The sequence below is a fragment of the Muscardinus avellanarius genome (genome assembly GCF_963383645.1).
Source record: "Muscardinus avellanarius genome assembly, chromosome: 1".
NCBI lineage: Eukaryota > Metazoa > Chordata > Mammalia > Rodentia > Gliridae > Muscardinus > Muscardinus avellanarius.
The window spans coordinates 221446292-221469906 of NC_137786.1; the positions used below are offsets into that span (position 1 = coordinate 221446292).

The following is a 23615-nucleotide window of genomic DNA, read 5'->3' on the forward strand; positions in this document are numbered from 1 at the left end:
AATAAAGTTCAAGTCCACCATTCAATGACTGTGTAATCTTTGGCAAGTAGCTAAAACTCCCTGATTTAGTAACCTTGGCACTGAGATTTGGGGCCATGTACAAATAAGATTTCCTGCAGCATCACCCAGTTTCAATCTGTCTTTGATGGATAGGATGGAGTGGGATGTCAGTTCCTGGGAGTTGTGAACCAAATTACCCTTGTCATCCTTGAAACCAGAGGATAGATTGTATTTGAATATATATATTTCTACACTTATGGTTTTGGGCCAATTCACTGTTAATACATTTGTCACATTGCAAAATGTTGACGTAAATGAATTACCACATGAGTAATTCCTGAACCTTTGATTAATCAAAAACATGTTTCCATTAATCATTTGTAAAATTTATAGCCCTTATGTTTTGCTGAGGCTTGTAACAATCAGTGTATTTGAAAGAACAATTTTTTTGTATTTTGAATTTCAGTTTCTTATATATAAGAAATGTAAAATGAACATAAAGTATTTCATATATGATGATTTCTTTCTTCTAACAAGTTTTATATCCATTCAAGTGCCTGTGCTAGTTTTCTTTCTTAGATATATTTTCTCAGGCAAGGGACATAGTTTGAAGTAGTAGCTGAGAATTGCACCTGGCCGTGTTTTCACATGTGTTGGCCAAGCTTTTCAGGGCCAGACTGAGTCATTAGCCTCAGTTTTTTACCTATTTTTGTGTCTGTGCCCTATGTCAGTCACTTTGAGTTTGCAGAATGAGTGACAGAGGTAGACAACCAGTAGCTGCTGAATGAATAAAGGGTAGAAGGTGACATGATTGTTATTCATCTTTTTCATTTGGGAGGGGTTTGAGCTTGATGTGAGATCACCTGGAGCCAGAGAAGTCTTCCGGGAAGCTTTTATTTGAGGTATAGACACAGATGTGGTGTTTACATATTATCCTGCAATTAAAAATCCCAACTTTCTAAACTGTGTGGAAATGCCTGGAAGCCATATTTGACAAAGCTTTTTATTTAAATTTTTTTTGTTGGTACTGGGGTTCCTGGAAACCCTTTTACCTCCGGGCTACACTCCCAGACTTATTATATATATATATATATATATATATATATATATATATATATATATATATATATATATATATATATTTTAAATTTAGAAACAGGGTCTCTTAAGCCAGCGAGGCTGGCTTTGAACCTGCGCTATCCTCTTGTCTCCACCTCCCAAGCACGGGGATTACAAATGTGTGCCATCACACCCGGCTGGAAGCCATATTTGAATCTGTTAGTAAAATAATTGTAGACTTTTTTTGTATAATACTATGTGCATATTTCAAAGCCTTTTCACATCTTTTACTTCAGAGGAGTCTCACAGCAATACTGGGAAGACAATGAAATATGACCTATTTCCAATGTATAGTTTTAGAGAATAAAGCATTATTTAGATTTCTTTTAGCTGCAAGGAACAGAATGTGGAACAAGATAGAAGTCAAGAAATAAATGCTTGAGGGTAGAAATGTTTTCTATCGGCCAGGTGTGGTGACACACACTTGTAATCTCAGCATTCAGGAGGCTGAGACTGGAGGATCACGATTCGCTAACAGCCTCAGCTACTTAGTGAGGCCCTTTGCAACTTAGTGAGACCCTTTTTCAAAAAAAGAATAAGAATGGGGCTGGGGGTGTAGCTTTGAGGTAGAATGCCTCTGGGTTCCATCCCCAGTACCAAACATAAACAAAAGAAATGTTCTCCATCATGATTTTCTACTGTTAATAGTGAACCTTCCCATGCTCACTTTATGACTCAGGATAGCTGCTGGTGCTCCAATCATATTGGCAGTGCTCCTGGAATCAAGGAAGGAGAAAAGGAAAAGATAAATGCATAGCCCCTACCTTGAAGGTATAAAGGAGGCTGGGTAATGTAGTTTTTATTCCAGGCAGTCATGGGTGCAGATAAAAGTTTAGGGGCTCAACATCATAGAAGAAAGGAGGAAACAAGTATTGGGAAACACCAGAAATCTGCTCCAAGATTAGGTGTAAAACCTGGGCACATGTTCAGGTATTCTGATCTGTAGAACAGATATTTCCTCCACAGTTGTCACCCATCTCAGCTAGGATTTAATCTATGTAAAATTAACATCCAGTGAAATATAGAGATGTTAAGTGAACAATCCAATTGTATATCTGGGTAACCAGCATCCCAACCAAGATGTAGAATATTTGTACTATCTCAGAAATGTAAGGCCAGTAGCTGCGTAGGTCAAGGCCCTGAGGTTGGAAGCAGAGGGAAAGAGAGAGCAAGAGAGAGAGAATGAGTCTGTGCAGTGGGGGAGAAGAAAGTAGGGACCATATGTAATGAATGTTCAAGGCTACACACCCAGGAGACCCACTTTAGAAATCAAGCCCCACTTCCAACATTGCTTTCTTGTTTCCACAAGGGCAAGAGAGACATTCTAAATCCAAAATAATTAATCCCTCCAGAAGACATTGATTTAATTTCTACCATAATCATTTTTTAGACTCTTCTGAGGCTCATCGGAATGGAAGCATAAAGGATGAACTCTTTTGTACCCGAATTTTTACTGTTTTATTTTTTTGGTGTTGGTGATTGGGCCCTGGGATCTATGTCTGGACTATACCCCTAGCCCCATTTTTTATTTTGAAACAGGGTCTTACTAAGTGCTGGAGGGCCTCATTAAGTTGCTGAGGCTGGCTACAAACCTGTGACATTTTTTGTCTCAGCCTCCCAAGTACTGGAATTACAAGCATGCACCATCATGTCTGGCTTGTATCTGGTTTTTGTCACTCCACATCATGTTTTTTAAAAGTTGTTCCTCTTTCCCCACATCCTCGCCAGCAATTGTTGCTGTTTTATTTCTTTATGTTTGACACTCCGATTGGGGTTAGATGGAATCTCAGTGTAGTTTTGATTTGCATCTCCCTGATGGCTAGTGATTTTGAACATCTTTTCATGTATCTATTGGCCATTTGTATCTCTTCTTTTGTGAAATGTCTATTCATTTCAGTTGCCCATTTCTTGATTGGGTTGTTTGTTTTGCTAGTGTAGAGTCTTTTGAGCTCTTTGTATATTCTGGATATTAGCCACCTATCAGAGTGGTGGTTGGTAAAGATCTTCTCCCATTCTGTAGGCTTCTTCTTTAGGTTCTTGATGGTTTTCTTTGAAGAAAAACCTTTTAGTTGGAAGAGATCCCACTTATTAATTCTTGCTTTAATTTCCTGTGCTTTGGAAGTCTTATTGAGAAAGTTACTCCCTGTATTGGTGGGAGTGCAAAGTAGTTCAGCCACTATGGAGATCAGTATGGAGATTCCTTAGAAAACTGGGAATAGATCCACCATTTGATCCAGCTATACCACTCCTGGGTATCTTCCCAAAGGGGTTGAAATCAGAGAACTACGTTAACATATGCATACCTATGTTCATAGCAGCACAGTTTGTAATAGCCAAACTATAGAACCAACCTAGATCTCCATCAACAGATGAGTGGATTGCAAAATTATGGGAAATACACACAATGGACTTCTATTTAGCTATAATGAAAAATAAAATAATAGCATTTGCAAGAAGATGGAAGGAACTAGAGAACATTATGTTAAGTGAGGTTAGTCAAGCACAGAAAGAGAAGGGACATATGTTTTCTCTAATATGTACAAGCTAGGGAGTAGTGGTAATACCAGAGGGATTCCAGACAATGGAGGGGAAATCTCAGCAAAGCTTGAACAGAAGGATAGGAGAGGAAGAAAGGTGAGGTTGTTCAATGGAGGAGCTACATACAAATATGCATAATAGCATAAATACAACATGATTAGCCTGGACTGCGATGGACAGGCTTGGTCGGAGCACTTAGGGACTCTGCCAGGGTGTTGGGACCCTTTGGGACTGATTTCTCTAAAGATGGTGCAAAGGCTTCGGCTGTGTTCTGCAGAAGCTTTTTTCTGCAGCGAATTTCCTCTCTTACCAAGTAAAACACCTTCAAGTCCTTGTTTGGTGCTAAAACGTGGGGGTTATTCCCCAGGACTTGGGAGAGAGAAATCTGAAAATGACTGACATAGACAACTGCCTCTCATGCAATTGACAACTTTATTTCCAGAAACCAGCAAATTTGTAATTTTTCCCCCAGTGAGATTCACTATTAGAAAAATGTAAACACCAAAAAACAATAATGAAGTATAGAGTGAAGGACATGTAAATCACCAACCATAAGCAAGACAAAAGTAAGGCCTGTGACATCACAGGTCTTTTGTGATTGAGATCAGCCCCCTGACCCTGCAAGTGGGTCTTGTGACTTAAATCAGCCCCCTTGGCCTTGCAGTTGTGTGGCCTTAGAGGGCAAATTCCAGAAGAATAAAAGTCACACCCAAAATCATTTGAGGAATTCGGTTCTTAGAGTTCCCTTTAACCCTTTCGGAACCTTCTGTTTCTTGGGCATAGTCCAATGTCCTTCTCTTTCTAGCAACCTCCTTTGAGCTGGATGGGGATGAAGTCGGAGGTTCCAGCTTTCATACATGTGGTTGGCTTGGGGAAATCCGTGTCATGTACATCTATGATGATCCAGAGCATTGTGATGAATGTTTGCTGGATTTTGTCTGCAATACCATCTGATGTCTGAACACTTCAACCCTATTAAACACTTAAAATATATTTTAGCAGGCAGGGCCCAGAAAGCAACATGAAGTTTTTAGATTTAATTGTCAGATGTATTCCTCTAGCTGCTGAGCACTTTTCCTCAAGCAGTAGGCTTATTAGAAACCTAGTCCTCTTTTAATAATCCATTTTCATACCACAATCCTTCTGCAACTTGCTTTTAATCTTTCTGATTTTTATCCTGATCTTTTCTTTCCCATTTGGGACAATCTTAGGATAAACCTTTATTCATACAAAATGCTTTCTTATTCTCACAAGATTTCCTTTATTTATAACCACCAAAACTTCATACCTGCACATTTATTATATCTGTCTTTTGTTCTGTCATAACTATTTCTTAACCAGGTGGTGTTGCCCTGTCTCCGGGCAGTGCATGTACTAAGTGCAAGGGTCAAGATTCTTCCTGGCCCTTGGCTCTATTGTAATGATTAGAATGAAGGTCAAAGATAGGGAGGAACTTTGCATCCCCTCCCCTACCTAAACTCTTTCACAGCACCTAAGTCCTGACTATACCAGCACGTTACTGACACATTTTCCCTTCTGTCTTTTTAGCCAATTTTATTATAGCTTGGAGCAAGACAGGGAAAGTCTGAGGGCTCAGACATATTTTACCAGAAAATTTATCCCAAAGTTCTGATTTTTGAACTCGTTTTATGCCACTGAAGCCATAAGTATAGAATCATTACCAAAAGAACAATAGCTTATAAAAGAATATCTAAGAGCAAGGAGTACTCTGGCCAGAGACAACACTCACTCAGGGCTACTTTCGTTAAGCATATGCCACGTCATGCACACAGGGTGATGCACGCAGACCCTGAGGAAGATGAGGCAGTGGCACTGGACACTCTCTATTGAGGGGGGGGGAAGGGAGGAGAAAGGGCATGAAGCACAATGTAAATGTACACCACTCTCAATATGTTCCACTTATAAAAAATATAAAAATAGCCGGGTGTGGTGGCGCACGCTTGTAATCCCCGCGCTTGGGAGGCGGAGACAGGAGGATCGCGCAGGTTCGAAGCCAGCCGTGCTGGCGTAAGAGATCCTGTTTCAAAAATATAAAATAGGTCTGGGAGTGTAGCCCGGAGGAAGAAGGGCTTCCAGGAACCCCAGTACCACCAAAAAAAAAAAAAAAAAAAAAATATATATATATATATATATATATATATATATATATATATATATATATATGTCGTTTGATTTTGGTCACAATAGTTTGTTCTTTTCATTTAGTAAGTAATATTCATTTGTATGAATATATCACATAAATAAAATTTTTCCTGTTGAAGATTGGATTGATTTCAGGTTTGGCTGTTGTTAAATGAAACCTTCTAGAAATATTTTCTTGGATTTTTGTTTTTTAAAAAGCATAAACTTCAAATAACATGATTTTGTTCTTCTTTATGACTGAGTAAACTCCGTTGTGTATATGTTCAATAATTTTGTAATCTATTCATCTCTTGATGGCTATCTCAGCTGTTTCCATAATTTGGCAATTATAAATTGTGCAGCTATAAATATAGATGTGCATGGATTACTATGGTAGTTTGGTTTAAATTCTTTTGGCTAACTATCCAGGAGTGGTATAGCTGGGACATATGATAGGTTCAGTCCCATTCTTTTGAAAATTCTCCACACTGCTTTTCAAAGTGGTTCCACTAATTTGCAATCCTACCAACAGCGTATCAGAGTTCCTATGTCTCCACATCCTCAACAGCATTTATTATTGTCTTTTTAATGATTGCCAGGAATGGGGAAGGCATAGTTTTGGTTCTGGGGATCTTAATTCTTTCAGTATTTACTGAGCACCTCTTTTTTTTTTTTAGAATAAGAAAATTTTATTCTATTTTTTTTATGATGTATTCATACATCATAGTAGGATACATACTTTTGTAGACATACATGCACACTTTTCCCAGTCAGCCCCCACCCAATCCCCACCCCATTCTCTCCCTATCCCTCCCTCCCATGTTTGGCTTAGTAGTTGACATCTAGTATTATGGCAATTTATCTAAAATTAAAAATGATAATCTCACATAACAGTTTCATTTGTCTGATACCAAGCTTTTGATGACTTAAAGATAACATTTCAATATTTCTTTTTGCTTTCTTTCTTACCAGAGAATATTTTTTTTATTTTTTAGGTGAAACTATCATATATTTATATATTTATTTTTCAGAAAAAATCTATCCTAATGTGGAATATGGACTCTAGGTACCCAAAACGATCTTGAAAAAGAACAAAGCTAGAAGATATATATTTTCTGATTTCAAACCATATAAAGCTACAATAATTGAAACAGTGTAGTACTATTCTGAAGGCAGATATATAAACCATTGGAGTTAAATAAAAGCCTAGAGCTAAATTCTTCCCTATATTGTCAAGTTATTTTTGACAAGGTTTCCACGAACATTTGGTGGTGGAAATATTAATCTTTTAACTAAATATTGTTAAAAAATAATAATTACATGGAAAAGAATAAAATTGGACCTTTACCTAATCCCATATACAAATATTAACTCAAAATAGATAATAGACCTAAATATAAATCTTAAGACTATAAACTTTTAGGAGAAAATCTGGGTCATAAAACTTCACAACATTGAAATTGGCAGTAATTTCTTGGTTATGATTTCAATGGCACAGGCAACAGAAGAGTATACAAACTCCCTAAAAAATAAAAAAAAATGTATATCCAAAGACAATGTAAACAGAGTTAACAGTTACTAATAGAATGGGATAAAATATTTCCAATTGATATATATGAAGGTATATTAATATTCCAACTAGAAATCCTAAAAATTAACAACAATAAAGGCAAACAATACCCTTTAGAGATAGGTAAAAGACTAACATAAATAATGAATCTCCAAAGATAACCAATATTAGTTGTCTGTTGGATGGAAAATCTTGTTTCTCTAGTTCTGGAGTGTGTTACCTATTTCTTCTTTGTAGTTAATCTCTTTGAGTATTTTCTCTAGTGCTGGTTTTGAAGACATAAATTCCTTCAGTTTCTGTTTGTCATGGAAGCTTCTTATTTTTCCATCTAATTTGATAGAAAGTTTTGCTGGGTAGGAAATTTTTGGCTGGAAGTTGTTTTCTTTTAGAGTTTGGAATATGTTACTCCAAGCCCTTTGGGCTCTCATGACTTGGTTTGGGAAGTCTGGAGTGATTCTAATTGGTTTGCCTTTGAATGTCACTTGGCCCTTTGCTTTTGTTGCCTTTAAGATTCTCTGCTTGGCTTCCACATTGGTCATTTTGACAATTATGTGGTGTGGGGATTCTCTTCTCTGATCCTGTCTAAAGGGAGTTCTATAGGTTTCCTGGACCTGTGTATCGACCTCTTGCTGTAAGTGTGGAAAATTTTCTGCTATTACTTCCTTGAAGAGATTGTTGATCCCTTTGGTTTCACTTTCTTTTCCCTCCTCTATTCCAATTATTCTTAGGTTAACTCTCTTAAAATGGGCCCATATTTCTTCAAGATCAGATTCCTGCTGTCGGATATTTTTTTCTAGATTAGAAACTATGCGTTCATTTTTGGATTGCTCATCTTCTAAGAGCGAGATTCTGTTCTCCATGTGTTCTAATCTGTTGTTTGTGCTTTGAATTGAGGCCTTTACTCCATTAATTGCATTCTTTATCTCTTTTTGGCTCTCTCTGAGTTTTTTTCGAAGCACCTCTATTATTTCTACAGTTATTTTCCTGATTTGATCTTCTAGAAATCTCTGATTTTCAGTTTTATCGGGTTCTGATGTTGTGGGGTTGTGAGCATTCATTGCTCCAGTATTATTCCTCTTTCCCATGATTTCGGATGTTTGTGCCTTCTCTGGGTTCTTCCCTTGGGTCACTATGACTTCACTTAAGGTGCTATGGATCTCGAGTCTGTGGTATCTCAGTCACCACTACTCCTTTACTGGGTTTTATCACAGAGTCTCCAACCCAGAGAGTTGATAGAGGCTGCTTTAGATTGTGGGGGGTGCCAGGTTGCACGTTCTCCTATGGTGTGATATCTCTGCTACCGCCCCTCCCCCACTGGGTCAAGTCCCAGGGAGTACAGTACTGGGATTTCTCCTTTGTGGCCCGCAATTTGACTCACTGTTCTTGAGTACGCAGATGTAGCTGTACTGGCCTCGCTGAATTCGGTGCTGCTGCCGCCGGTGGCAATATGGCGCCGCTGCTACGCCCTCGGCTGTGGGGCTGGTGTTTTTCTTCTTGGTTTTGATTTCCACTCTGAATCCCTGCAGCGTGTGCTGAGCTCGGCCACTGGGAGCTTTAGATGCTCTCTGCGCGGAGAAATCCTGCCTGGCTGTTCCGCAGTGGATCACCTTGGCTTGCTGTAGCCGTCGCGTGAATTTGCTGGTGCCGCCGGCAGTATGGCGCTGCTGCCGCGTCTTCCGTGTCCTCCGGCGTGAGGCCAGTGTATCTCCTCTGTGGCTCTGTTCTCAGTCCACTTTCTCTCTGGAGCCTGGTGATTCTTTGTTTCACTGGTGATGGTGTTTTCTGGCTATGAAAGGCGCTGATTTTGTGGTAATGGAGATTTGTTGTTAGCAGGGCTCTTAAGCCCCGCTTTTCTCGGTCGCCATCTTCCCGGAAGTCTCTACTGAGCACCTCTGATGGATGAAATTCTGCCCTAAGAAGGCAGGAAGGATGCATGCTCACTGTCCACTTACTCTTCTAACTTTCACACAGTGCCATAATTTTTGGCCCTAATTTCAGTAAGACTAGAAGGAGATAGAGTCTGTGCCCTCAGGAAGCTTAGCTGCCATGGGGTATGTGGTCATGCAGGACAGTTAGAATCCAGGGGTATGGGCTGTGTTTCAATCATGTTCTATTGGCTCTCGATTGAGGTTCTTGACAGTTTCCTTTGGTGAACAGAAGCTCTTCAGGTTCATGCAATCCCATGTATTGATTCACCTTTTTAATTTGTTGTGCCTTTGGGGTCTTGTTGAGAAAGTGTTTATCTCTGCCTATGTGTTGTAGTGTTGGTCCTATGCCCTCTTCAAGGGGCTTCAAGGTCTCTGGTTTGATTTCAAAGTCTTTGATCCATCTTGAATTGACTCTTGTACAGGGTGAGAAAGTGGGATTAATTTCCAGTTTCCAGTGTATATTTTTGTCCCCTTTGTCAAAGATCAATTGGCTGAAAGTGTGTGAGCTTGTTTCTGTGTCTTCTATTCTGCCCCACTGGTCTATGTATCTGTTTTTGTGCCAGTATCATGCTGTTTTTATTACAATGGCTTTGTAGTAGAGTTTAAAGTCAGGTATTGTGGGTATTGTGATTCCTCCTGCATGGTTTTTGTTGCTGAGAACTACTTTGGCTATTCTGGGCTTTTTGCTATTCTGAATAAATTTTAGGACTTTTTTATGTCTGTAAATATAATCTTGGTAGTTTAATAATCATTGCATCAGTACTATTTTAGAATGAGTAAAGGTGGCATCTCTTTTAGAGGAAATTCTCAGAATATTTCTTCACAGAAGGTTGAGACTAGATCCACATTTGTCACCTTGTGCAAAATCAACTCAAAATGGATCAAAAACCTTAATGTAAGACCTAAAATTTCAAGGTAATAGAGGAAAATGGGAAACACTTCAAGAAATGTATATAGGCAGTGATTTTCTGAATAGGACTGCAGTAACTCAGAAACAATAGCAAGACTTGACAAGTGTGATTACATCAAACTCTAAAGCTTGTGCACAGCAAAGAAATCAATCAACAGAATGAGAGACAGCCTACAGAATGGGAGAAAAATCTTGGCTAGGTATTTATGTGATAAAGGATTAATATCAGGAATAAATGAGAAACTAAAAAAATCTAACATCAACAACAAAAGACAAATAATCCAATTGATAGACAAAATAGCTGAACAGATATTTCTCAAAAGAAAAATCATAAGTTCTTAATATATAAAAAATGTTCAATATGTTTAGCCACAAGAGAAATGAATATCAAACTCCACTGAGATTCCTTTATTACTCTAGTCAGAATGGCTATTATCAAGAAAATAAAACAGCAAATGCTGGTGAAGGTATATGGAGAAAGGAATCCCTTATACATCATTGGTGAAGTTATAAATTAGAATGACTATGGAAACAGTGTGGAGGTTCCTCAAAAAGTTAAGTATAGAATTACTATGAAATCCAGCTATACTACTCCTTAGTGTATACCTGAGGGAACCAGTCAAAATAATATGGAGATATTTGCATTCTCATGTGTATTATAGCACTATTCTCAATGGCCAAGTCAATGGAATCAGCCTACATGTTCATTAGTGGATGAATGGTAAAGAAAATGTGTATATGTGTATGTGTATACATATATAGCATATATACACATATATGTATTTATGTCTATGTGTGTATATATATACACACATATATGTATATATACACATACATACACTCATACATGATAAAGTATTAGTGATAAAGAAAAATAAAAATCTCACGATTTTCAGGAAAGTGAAACTTGAGATCACTGTGCTAAGGGAAACAAACCTAACAAACAAACAAACAAACAAAAAAACAACTATCTCAAATTTTTCTCATATCAGAAACTAGAAAAACTATGACATGAGAGTAGAGGGGGAGTATTGAGGAAGGTGGAGGGAACCAAAGGAAGGGATAAAGAAAGGGTAATAGGAAGGGTAAATGTGATCAAGGCACATTCTATAATATGCATGTATAAAGTTACAAAAATGAAATCCCTTATTTTGTAAAATTAATATGCCTTAATAAGCTGGGCATGTTGGTGCCTGTAATCACAGTACTTTGGAGGCTGAGATAGGAGGATTGCAGGTTTGAGGACAGCCTCAGCAACATAGAAAGAACCTCCTTCAAATAAAAAAAAAATAAAAAGAGCTGGGAGTGTAGCTCAGTGGTATGCTATTGGGTTCAATCCCCAGAACTCCCCAAATTTAGAATAATATAATTATACAATGATTATGACCACTATTATTGACAGAGGTAGAGGCATGGATAGATTGAATGATTCTATACATGAATATTATGCATAAACATCTTCATGTTAGGATATAAAGGCAGAGTGAAGATAATCTCAGATAACAGAGTTTTTTATCTAGTAGTGGAAATGGTAGAGTGAGAAGTGGGGAGGTAGAATGTCGTGTCTATCATTGGAGCCAGAGTAGTGCCCAAGGAGTCTTCTTTCTCATCATTATTATTGTATTTATTTTCAGTTTGCAAATCTGGGTCGAAATCTCTTTTTATGTCCTGCTCTTAAAATTCTTCTTTCAACTCTTCCTTCTTTGGTGCAAAAACATGGAAATCTCACTAAGTAACTGAAACAGAGATGAATCTTCCCTGAAGTCATAGTTAATTTGACAAAGTTTCACAGTGGATGAAAGAAATTCAGTGGGGATCTTGGTCCCTTGATTATAGTGTGTGATTTAATTCATTATAAATAGTTCAAGGATCTAACCATTGTCTGCATAGAGGGATAGCATTTCCACATCAAAAGCGGATCTTATAATTTCTGGGTTTGCTGTTTTAATGCTTTTGCTTATTTCTTAAATGTTATAAATCTAAATATTAACCCTGATACAGAATTCCTAAATAGTTCTTTCTTTGTGATCATCGTAGACATCATTTCTTTGTTTTCCAAAAGCTCTCAGGACCATTGGTGGCTTGTCCTTGGAGAGAAATCCTATTCTTGAACTGCAGGAGCAAGCACCACCCAGTACCATCGGAAGACAGCCTCCTGTTGAAAGAGCACTGATTTCTGAGTTAGTAACCTTTCTCAGCCTCTGTTGCCTCATCTATGAAGGGGAAGGGTTAGATAATATATTTTTTTCTACCTATTTTTCTGCTCTACCTATTTTTCTACCTATTTTTCTACCTATTTTCTACCTATTTTCAGCAACATTCTCAAGAATGGCTTAGCTGGGAAACAGTGTCCTGGATTTTGTTGATTGGGGTTTTCAGTGAGAAATCTACTGGGAAGTCACCTTAGGCCAGAGACCTCAAGGATTAGGGAGGAATCCAGTGTTATTTCCCACTGCACTTTCTCCATATCAGGACATGTCCTCAAGTTATGGTCTATTCCAGCAGAGTGGCTAACTTCCTGATGAATTGGAGTACCTGAGTATTTGAAATCCACCAGGTCCTCTTGTTCTGAGGCAGAGAAAAGTCATGCCAGCTCTTCTGAGCTAAAGGTAGGTGATGTGACTTGAGGTAAAGTGCAAAGTTTCTATGAAGCCATAGGATGTTGGGAACCTTAAAATTTCTCGTTAGTGCCAATAGTGTTTACTTGTAAAATGAGAAATGAGGTGTTAATTTTGATCACCTTTGGGGGTTGCCAATGAATTGAATTGATAAATTTTATGTCAGTAAAATATTCATAGCATAAAGTTGGTGATTTTGAATGTCCTTAATTGTTAAGTTTTTAAAATTCTTTATATTATTCTAAATATTAGTCCTCTACCAGAGGCGTAGATATCAAATATCTCCTCCTATTCTGTAGGCTTTATACACTCTTGATGAGCTCTTTCACTGCACAGAACCCTTTAAATTTAATGCCATTCCATTTATTCATCCTCAGTTTTACTTCTTGAACTTTGGGTCTGACTGAGAAAATCTCTGTCAGTGCTTATATGTTGGAGAGTTGGTCCTATGCTCTCTTCTAGGAATTACAAAGTCTTTTGTCTAATTTCTAGGTCTTTTGTCCATCTTGAGTTGTCTCGTGGGCAAAGTTATTGTTTTCTCTTATATGTGGAAGCTAGAGAGAAATTGGGAAATAAAAAGAACTTCAAGTATATGAGGGAATATTTTAGTATACTAGGAGAAGGGGATTAAGGGAGAAAGGTGGAGTGAAAAGGAAACTGATAAAGAAATCAGTTCAAATAATCCTATGTGCAAACATGAGATTATCAATATCAATCTCACTGCTGTGTATAGGGGTGGGGAGGGAGTAGGCTGAGATCCAAAGGGAAACACACTGGGGACCATGTGCCTGTATATTTCTATTGCTGTGAATCTCATTATGAGGTATAATTACAATGCACCAATAAAAGTATATTAAACAAAAAGAATTCCTTATAATTTTGTATTTCATGAGGTTCTATATAGTATTTACTAAGGGTAGAGGGTCCATTACTTCACTTTCTGAGGGCTAAGTTCTCTCTAGGCATTGTCTGTATTCTATCATTATAGTCTGGTCTGATGCATGGCAGGTTGCCTTAAGAGTATTTTCTATATGCAGGTTATCTTTTCTCCATGTGTTTCTAGGTGTGGCAGCACTATGGGAAAGAGGAAATATTCCTCACCAACTAAATTGGACACATAGTAGGAACAGGTAAGTGGGATAGTAGAGAGAAGAATTAATACAAAACAGATGGCAAACAGATGAAGACTTTCACTACTACAGGAATAAAGTTCATATGGTGTTTTACTCTCACTAATTTCTCAAGGGCTATCTTTTACTTATAGCTAAGAGTAGTACTTATTATGTCGGATGGGCATTTACTTGGTTGTTCATGCAGCATAGTTGCCTTCCACATGTACACTGATCATTTTACCTAGTTTTCTGTGAATTGCCTATTTATAAAATTTGGTCACTTTTTACTAGCATGCATGTTTATTTCTTATAAACTTGAATATTTTCTTTATAGTGGGTTATTAACTCTTGTAATATATATTTTAAAGTTTCCCACATTTTATTATCCTGATAATGTCTTTGTTTATGTTTTTTGTCACTGCTAAAAAGTTTTAGAATTTTTGTGTGTGTGCACAGTCTAATACTATCACCTATGTCAGAATTTTAAAGTCTTTCTCCCTAGCTTCTGAATATGATAGAAAATATATCACTCTTCACTTTCTGTAACTGGCTAATCTCACTTACATATTGTTCTTCAGGTCCACCCATTTCCCTGAAAATGACATCACTTTGTTCTCCTTTATTGCTCAGTAGAATTCTACTGTGTGTGTGTGTGTGTATCCAATAATTTTGTAATCCATTAATGTTTTTTTTTTTTTTTTGGTGGTACTGGGGTTCCTGGAAGCCCTTCTACCTCCGGGCTACGCTCCCAGACCTATTTTATATTTTTGAAACAGGGTCTCTTATGCCAGCGCGGCTGGCTTCGAACCTGCGTGATCCTCCTGTCTCCGCCTCCCAAGCGCGGGGATTACAAGCGTGCGCCACCACGCCCGGCAATCCATTAATGTTTTGATAGACACCTAAGTTGGTTCCTTAATTTGGCTATTGTGAATTGTCTGCTATAAACATGGATGTGTATGTATCACTATGATATTCTGATTTCAGTCCCTTTGTAAAGATATCCAGGAGTGATACAGCTGAATCATATGGTAGATAAATAGATTCCCAGTTTTCTGAGGAATCTCCACACTGATTTCCACAGTAGCTGCCCCAATATGAGAACCCACCAGCACTGTAGAAGAGTTCCTGTCTTCTCACAGCTTCACCAGCATTTATTGTTGTTTGACTTCTTGATGATTGCCACTGTAGTTGGGGTTAGATAGAAACTCAGTATATGAAGAATCCCTATCTTCTCACATCTTCACCAGCATTATTTGTTGTTTTACTTTTTGGTGATTGCCACTCTAGTTGGAGTTAGTAGAAACTCAGTATAGTTCTGATTTGTGTCTCCCTGATTGTTAATGATGTTGAACATTTTTACACATATATATTGGCCATTTGTATTTCTTCTTTTGTGAAGTGTCTATTCAGTTAAAAGAACAGATTTTTATGCTTATGATAAACACTAAAGATGATATATTGATAAAATTAAAGATATATTAATTAACTTGATTGAATTTTTCTACAGAGTATACATAGATCAAAACCAAGTGTTATCATTTGTCACTAGAAACAAATTAGTAAAAAGAGTACGCTTCTCAAAGATTTCATTACAAAATCAGATAGAAGGGGAAAATATAGAGCTATGTTTTGTGATTAATTGTTCATATTTTTATTTTTTTGTTATGAATCATATATGGTAACATTTTCAATGGGGACAAGTTCATCTAGAGAATATTATTTTGAGTTAAATGACTAGCTCAAAGTATGTACTGTGGTCTATATTTCTCTTGGGAAATATGCTGAGTGTTTTTTTTTTTTTGATGATACTGGGGTTCTTGGAAACCCTTCTACTTCCGGGCCACACTTCCAGACCTATTTTACATTTTTATTTGGAAACAGAGTCTCTTATGCCAGTGAGGCTGGCTTTGAACATGCAAGATCCTCCTGTCTCCGCCTCCAAACCCCGGGATTACAAGCATTCGCCACCACGCCTGGCCTGCTGAGTGTTTAAATAAGAGTTTCTCAGAGAGTATTTATTCCAGGTATGTGACTTAGAGAGAAATCCCTACTCCTATCATCATTTTCATTGCTGGAGACAACAATCTGGAACCACAACTGGTACTGAGCAGCCATAACATGTTCCCAGAGGCCAAGCTCTTTGAGTTTGTTACCTTTCAATAGTTTAGGTGGCAGATAGTGTGAAAGTAACAGTGAAAAGATAGGGAAAACCAAGTAAGTTCAGTTTTCCCCAAAGTGCAATTTATTCAAAATTAAAAATGATAATCTCACATAACAGTTTCATTTGTCTGATACCAAGCTTTTGATAACTTAAAGATAACATTTTAATATTTCATTTTGCTTTCTTTCTTACCAGAGAATATTTTTTTTCTTTTTTTAGGTAAAACTATCATATATTTATATATTTATTTTTCAGGAAAAAATCTATCCTAATATGGAATATGGACTCTAGATACCCAAAACGATCTCGAAAAAGAACAAAGCTAGAAGATATATATTTTCTAATTTAAAACCATATAAAGCTATAATAATTGAAACAGTGTAATACTGTTCCAGAGGCAGATAAATAAACCATTGGAGTTAAATAAAAGCCTAGAGATACATTCTTCCATATATTGTCAAGTTATTTTTGAAAAGGTTTCCACGAACATTTGGTGGAGGAAATAATTATCTTTTAACTAAATATTGTTGAAAAATAATAATTACATGAAAAAGAATAAAATTGGACCCTTACCTAATCCCATATACAAATATTAAATCAAAATAGATAAAAGACCTAAATATAAATCTTAATACTATAAACTTTTAGAAGAAAATCTGGGTCATATAACCTCACAACATTGAAATTGGCAGTGATTTCTTGGATATGATTTCAATGGCATAGGCAACAAAAAGGTATAAAAACTCCCTAAAAAATATTTTATATCCAAAGACAATGTAAACAGAGCTAAAAGTTACTGATAGAATGGGATAAAATATTTCCAAATGTTATATCTGAAGGTATATTAATATTCCAACTAGAAATCCTAAAAGTTAACAATAAAAGCAAACAATACAATTTAGAGATAGGTATAAGACTAACATAAATAATGAATATCCAAAGATAATCAATGTTAGTTGTCTGTTGGATGGAAAATCTTGTTTCTCTGGTTCTGGTGTGTGTTACCTATTTCTTCTTTGTAGTTAAGCTCTTTGAGTATTTTCTCTAGTGCTGGTTTTGAAGATATAAATTCCTTCAGTTTCTGTTTGTCATGGAAGCTTCTTATTTCTCCATCTAATTTGATAGAAAGTTTTTCTGGGTAGGAAATTTTTGGCTGGAAGTTGTTTTCTTTCAGAGTTTGGAATATGTTACTCCAAGCCCTTCGGGCTCTCATGACTTGGTTTGGGAAGTCTGGAGTGATTCTAATTGGTTTGCCTCTGAATGTCACTTGGCCCTTTGTTTTTGTTGCCTTTAAGATTCTCTGCTTGGCTTCCACATTGGTCATTTTGACAATTATGTGGTGTGGGGATCCTCTTCTCTGATCCTGTCTAAAGGGAGTTCTATAGGTTTCCTGGACCTGTGTATCGACCTCTTGCTGTAAGTGTGGAAAATTTTCTGCTATTACTTCCTTGAAGATATTGTTGATCCCTTTCGTTTCACCTTCTTTTCTCTCCTCTATTCCAATTATTCTTAGGTTAGCTCTCTTAAAATGGGCCCATATTTCTTCAATATCAGATTCCTGCTGTCGGATGTTTTTTTTCTAGATTAGAAACTATGCGTTCATTTTTGGATTACTCATCTTCTAAGAGTGAGATTCTATTCTCCATGTGGTCTAATCGGTTGTTTGTACTTTGAATTGAGGTTTTTACTTCATTAATTGCATCCTTTATCTCTTTTTGGCTCTCTCTGAATTCTTTTCGAAACACCTCTATTATTTCTACAGTTATTTTCCTCATTTGATCTTCTAGAAATCTTTGAATTTCTGTTTTATTGGGTTCTGATGTTGTGGGATAGTGGGCATTCATTGCTTCATTGTTATTCCTCTTTCCCATGATTTTGGGAGTTTGTGCCTTCTCTGGGTTCTTCCCTTGGGTCACTACAACTTCATTTAAGGTGCTATGGATCTCGAGTCTGTGGTATCTCAGTCACCACTACTCCTTTACTGGGTTGTATTGCAAAGTCTCAGACCCAGGGAGTCAATAGAGGCTGCTTTAGATTATGGGGGGTGCCAGGTTGCACGTTCTCCTATGGTGTGATATCTCTGCCACCACCACTCCCCCACTGGGTCAAGTCCCTGGGAGTCAGTACTGGGATTTCTCCTCTGGGGCATGCAATTTGACTCACTGTTGTTGAGTACGCAGATGGAGCTGTAGTGGACTCAGTGAATTCGCTGCTGCCGCTGCCGCAGGTGGCAATATGGCGCCGCTGCCACGCCCTCGGCCGCAAGGCTGGCGTATTTCTTCTCTGTTTTTGAACTCCACTCTGAGTCCCTGCAGCATTTGCTGAGCCCAGCCACTGGGAGCTTTAAGATGCTCCTTGCGCCGAATACTCTGCCGAATCCCGCTGGGCTCTTCTGCAGCGGCTCACCTCAGCTCGCTGTCCGGGCTCTTCCGCAGCAGCTCACCTTGGCTGGCTGTCCGCCGCTCCTCTCTGGAGCCTGGTGAGCTGTAGAGTGCGTTGGTCTGTAGCTGTAGCCGTCTGGTGAATTCACCGCTGCCGCAGGCAGTAAGGCGCTGATGCCGCGTTCTTGGCCGTGAGGCCAGCGTATCTCCTCTGTGGCTCTGAGCTCTGTTATGAGACCCCCGTCCTCTCTGGGGCTGGTGATTTTTTGTTTCTCTGGTGATGGTGTTTTCTGGCTATGAAAGGCATTGATTTTGTGGTAATAGAGATTGGTTGTTAGCGGGGTTCTTAAGCCCCGCTTTTCTCGGTCGCCATCTTCCCGGAAGTAGCCAACTTCAATTTTAATAAGAGTAAATTAACTAATTTTAAGTATTAGTTTGCTAATATTTAATGTTCAATAATTCCATATCAGCTAAATGAACCATTGAGTAGTAAGCATACTGTAATTGGCTCACACTCTCTAAAGTGATGTGGACTTATGTTTGCTTTCTTGCAGGCGTCCCAGTTCCTGGTGTTCAGCACACTTGAAGGGAATCCATGGGCAGCACAAACAACGTGACTGAGCTGATCATCATGGGCCTTTTCCAGGATCCTGAGGTGCAGAGAGTGTGCTTCGTGCTGTTTCTTCCCGTGTACCTGGCCACGCTGCTGGGAAACGGCACCATCGTCCTGACGGTCAGTGTCAGTAAGAGTCTGCGCTCCCCCATGTACTTCTTCCTCAGCTACCTGTCCCTGGTGGAGATCTGTTACTCCTCTACTGTGGTCCCTAAATTCATAACTGACTTGCTGGCCAAGGTCAAAACCATCTCATTTAAGGGCTGCATGACTCAGATATTCTTCTTTCACTTCTTTGGAGTTACTGAGATCCTCCTGCTCTCAGTGATGGCCTACGACCGCTACGTGGCCATCTGCAAACCCCTGAACTACACAGCAATCATGAGCCGGCCTGTGTGCCACCGTTTAGTGGCTGGCTCTTGGCTGGGGGGCTTCTTTCACTCCATAATTCAGATTCTCATCACTATCCCATTGCCCTTCTGTGGTCCCAACGTGATTGACCACTACTTCTGTGACCTCCATCCTTTATTCAAGAATGCTTGTACTGACACGTTTGTGGTAGGGATTATTATGTTTGTCAACAGTGGATTGTTCTCTGTCTTCTCCTTCCTGTTCTTGGTGTCCTCTTATGTTGTCATCCTGGTCCACCTGCGGAACCATTCTGCAGAGGGGAGGCGCAAAGCTCTCTCTACTTGTGCCTCTCACATCACGGTGGTCGTCTTGTTCTTTGGACCTGCCATCTTCCTCTACTTGCGACCTGCCTCCACCTACACTGAGGACAAACTGGTGGCTGTGTTCTACACGGTCATCACCCCCATGCTGAACCCCATCATCTACACACTCAGAAATGCAGAGGTGAAAAGTGCTATCAGGAAGCTGTGGAGCAAGAGAATCAACTTCAGGGTGGAATAAAAATGAACACATGAAGCAAAGAAGTGCTCTGAAGAGGATGACTAAAGAAAGACCGATCTGATTTGAGTCAACTGTGAAGAAATAGAGCAAAAGTCAGCCTATTCACCATTTTTATTGTCTTTTTATTGAGTCGCCTTTACTCCCTGGTATCATTTCTAATCCTGTCATAGTTGTCATTATTGAGTATGTTCACTATGGGATGCTCTGCAACTCATCTCCAGTAGTCTCTAGTGCAAAGTGTATAGAGGGAGGGACAGATCCCCTGGGATGGAATCCAATGTCATCTCTTAGCAATGGACCTAGGCTTTTGTCTCTTTGTCTTTGGTGTCAGCTTGCCAAGGTATGTGGAGAGATCATCACACATGAAGACAATAGTTCAAGTTTTGCCTTGTGTCCTTACAAGTGTAGTCTTGGTGGAGGGCTCTGAGGACTCTTCTTTACTTCATTTGGTGCCCTCCTCCCATACACCTGATTGTTATGCTTCAAATCCCATGATAGGAGCTCTATTTCATAAGTAAGAGAGGAAATGTTGGAATGCAAATATCTCTGGGAGAAAAATATGAGAAAACTGCTATTAAAGATGTTAAGTGAACAATCCAATGGTTTTAAGAGTTTGTATATCTGGGCAACCAGCCTCCCTATCAAGATGCAGAATATTTGTACTATCTCAGAAATGTGAGGCCAGTAGCTGCATAGCTCAAGGCACTGAGGTTGGAAGCTGAGGGAAAGAGCGAGCGACACAGAGAATGAGTCTGAGCAGCGGGCGAGAGAGAAGTAGGTACCATATGTAATGAATGTCCAAGGCCACACACCCAGGAGCCCCTCTTTAGCAATCAAGCCCCACTTACAACATTGCTTTCTTGTTTCCACAAGGGCAAAAGAGACATTCTAAATTCAAAATAATTAATTCTTCCAGAAGACACTGATTTAATTTCTACCGTCATCATTTGTTTAGATTCCTTTTGTACCAGAATTTCCACTTATTATTTATTTTATTTATTTTTATTTTTTATTGGTGCATTGTATTCATACATCATAATGGGTTAAAAAAAACTTGTGCAGACATCCATGCACACATCACCCAGTCAGCCTACCCCTGCCCCCCGGCAATCCCCACCTCATTACCTCCCCAACCCTCCGTCCCATGATTGGCTTAGTGTTTGATATCTATATGTTTAAGTACATCATGTGCTTTAGAGTGTTTCCTTTTCCCCCCCATCCCATCCCCTGAGTTAGGTTGCCTTGTTTACTCCTCATTAGGATCTCCTTTTTCACCTGGAGTTCCTCCTTTGACCCATTCAACTTAGCTTTCACATATTGTCCGATTTCTTACTTTTTGCGACTGACTAATCTTGCTTAGCATAATGCCCTCCAGTTCCATCCATTTCCCTGAAAATGATGTAATTGTATTTTTTTTAATGGCTGAGTAAAATTCCATTGTGTACATATCCCATAGTTTTGTAATCCATTCATCCATTGATGGATATCTTGGCTGGAATCATAGTTTGGCAATGGTGAATTGTGCAGCTATGAACATAGATACACATGCATTAGTTTGGTAGTTTGGTTTGAATTTTGGGTAGATACCCAGAAGTGGTATTGCTGGGTCAAATGCTAAATTTGTTCCCATTTTTCTGAGGATTCTCCATACTGTTTTTCAAAGTAGTTGCACTAATTTGCAATCCTACTAGCAGTGTTTTAGGGTTCCCACTTCACATCCTCGCCAGCATTTGTTGTTGTTTGTGTTTTGAATGATAGCCATTCTAGTGGAGTTAGGTGAAATCTCAGGGTGGTTTTGATTTGCATCTCTCTGATTGCCAATGATATTGAACATTTTTTCATGCATTTATTGGCCATTTGAATTTCTTCTTTCCTGAATTGTCTATTAAGTTCAGTTTCCCATTTTTTGATTGGATTATTTGTTCTTTTTTATTTTTTGGTGTTGGTAATTGAACCCTGGGATCTAGCTCTAAGTTACACCCCAGCCCTATTTCTTATTTTGAAACAGGGTCTTACTAAGTGGTGGAGGGCCTCATTAAGTTGCTGAGGCTGGCTACAAATCTGTGACCTTTTTGTCTCAGCCTCCCAAGTACTGGAATTACAAGCATGCACCATCATGTCTGGCTTATACCTGGTTTTTGTCACTTTACATCATGTTTTTAAAACTTGTTTGATTTTGGTTACAATAGTGTGTTCTTTTTATTTAGTAAGTAATATTCTTTTTTGTATTATTATTTTTTAATTAATTATTTTATTTTTTAAATTGGTGCATTGTAGTCATATATCAATCACATTGGAGTACAAGTCTTGAGAGGATATACAAGCACACATCATCCAATTAGCCCTCCTCCAGCCCCCATCCCATTCCCTCCCCCTCCCTCCATCCCACGCTTTTTTGGTGATTAACTTTGATACATTTGTTTATGTACCTCCTGCGTTTTAAAGAGGCTCTGTCCTCCACTATTACATACCCTCCGATTGGTCACATTAGTTGCTTCAATATAGGGCCCTTTCTATAGCTCAACCTCTTCCTGTTGCCCCTTTCCTCCTAGTTATTGCTGATTAAGAGAAGCGTCTGATTTATATTTTCTGCGATATTTCTCTGTGCATGCTGCGTTGCAAGTACCGATCTTACTCTTGAAGGCCCCAGTAGTGGCCTGGCTACTCAGTGGACTGATCCAGACCTCGCTGGCTCAAGCAGCGGCCTTGCCTCATGGGAGGCCCCGGTTCTGGTCTTGCTGGCCCCTACATCGGCCTAACCCCTCAGCTGGCTTCGGTCCTGGCCTTGGAGGCCGCATGAGTGGCCTTGCCTCATGACAGGCTCCGATGCTGGCCATTGGCCCCTGCACCGGCCTAACCCCTTGGCAGGATTCCAATCCCGGCCTCGGAGGCCCCAGCACCAGCCTAGCCTCACAGCAGGCTCCAATGCCGGCTTTGTTGGCCCCAGCACTGGCCTAACCCCTCGGCAGGTTCCGCTCCCGGCCTAGGGGGCCCCAGCACTGGCCATACCTCACGGCAGACTCCAATGCTGGCCTCGCCTCATGGCAGGCTCCGATGCTGGCCTCACTGGCCCCAGCACCAGTCTAACCCTTTGGCAGGCTGTTATCCTGGCCTCGGAGGCCCCTGTACTGGCCTTGCCTCACGGCAGGCTCCGATCCCGGCCTCGGAAGCCTCAGCACCAGCCTTGCCTCACGGCAGGTTCCGATGCCGGCCTCACTGGCCCCAGCTCCGGCCTAACCCCTTGGCAGGCTCCAATCCCGGCCTCGGAGGCCCCAGTACCGGCCTTGCCTCATGGCAGGCTCCAGTGCCGGCCTCACTGGCCCCAGCTCCGGCCTAACCCCTCAGCAGGCTCCAATCCCAGCCTTGGAGGCCCCAGCACTGGCCATGCCTCATGGCAGGCTCCGATGCTGGCCTCGCTGGCCCCAACACCGGCCTAACCCCTCCGCAGGCTCTTATCCCAGCCTTGGAGGCCCCAGCACTGGCCTTGCCTCAAGGCAGGCTCCGATCCCAGCCTCGGAGGCCCCAGCACTGGCCTTGCCTCATGGCAGGCTCCGATGCTGGCCTTGGAGGCCCCAGCACCGGCCTAATCCCTCGGCAGGCTCTTATCCTGG

At 39.7% G+C, this 23615-nt stretch overlaps 1 protein-coding gene across 1 annotated transcript; it reads left to right on the top strand.

Moving 5' to 3' along the window:
* Positions 1 to 19074: 19074 nt before the first annotated feature.
* LOC308259652 (olfactory receptor 4B1-like) lies at positions 19075 to 20004 on the top strand (the record flags this gene model as incomplete). Its single annotated transcript, XM_080690818.1, has 1 exon — positions 19075 to 20004. One exon carries the CDS (start codon positions 19075 to 19077, stop codon positions 20002 to 20004), a length of 930 nt encoding a protein of 309 aa, XP_080546944.1.
* Positions 20005 to 23615: the final 3611 nt, after the last annotated feature.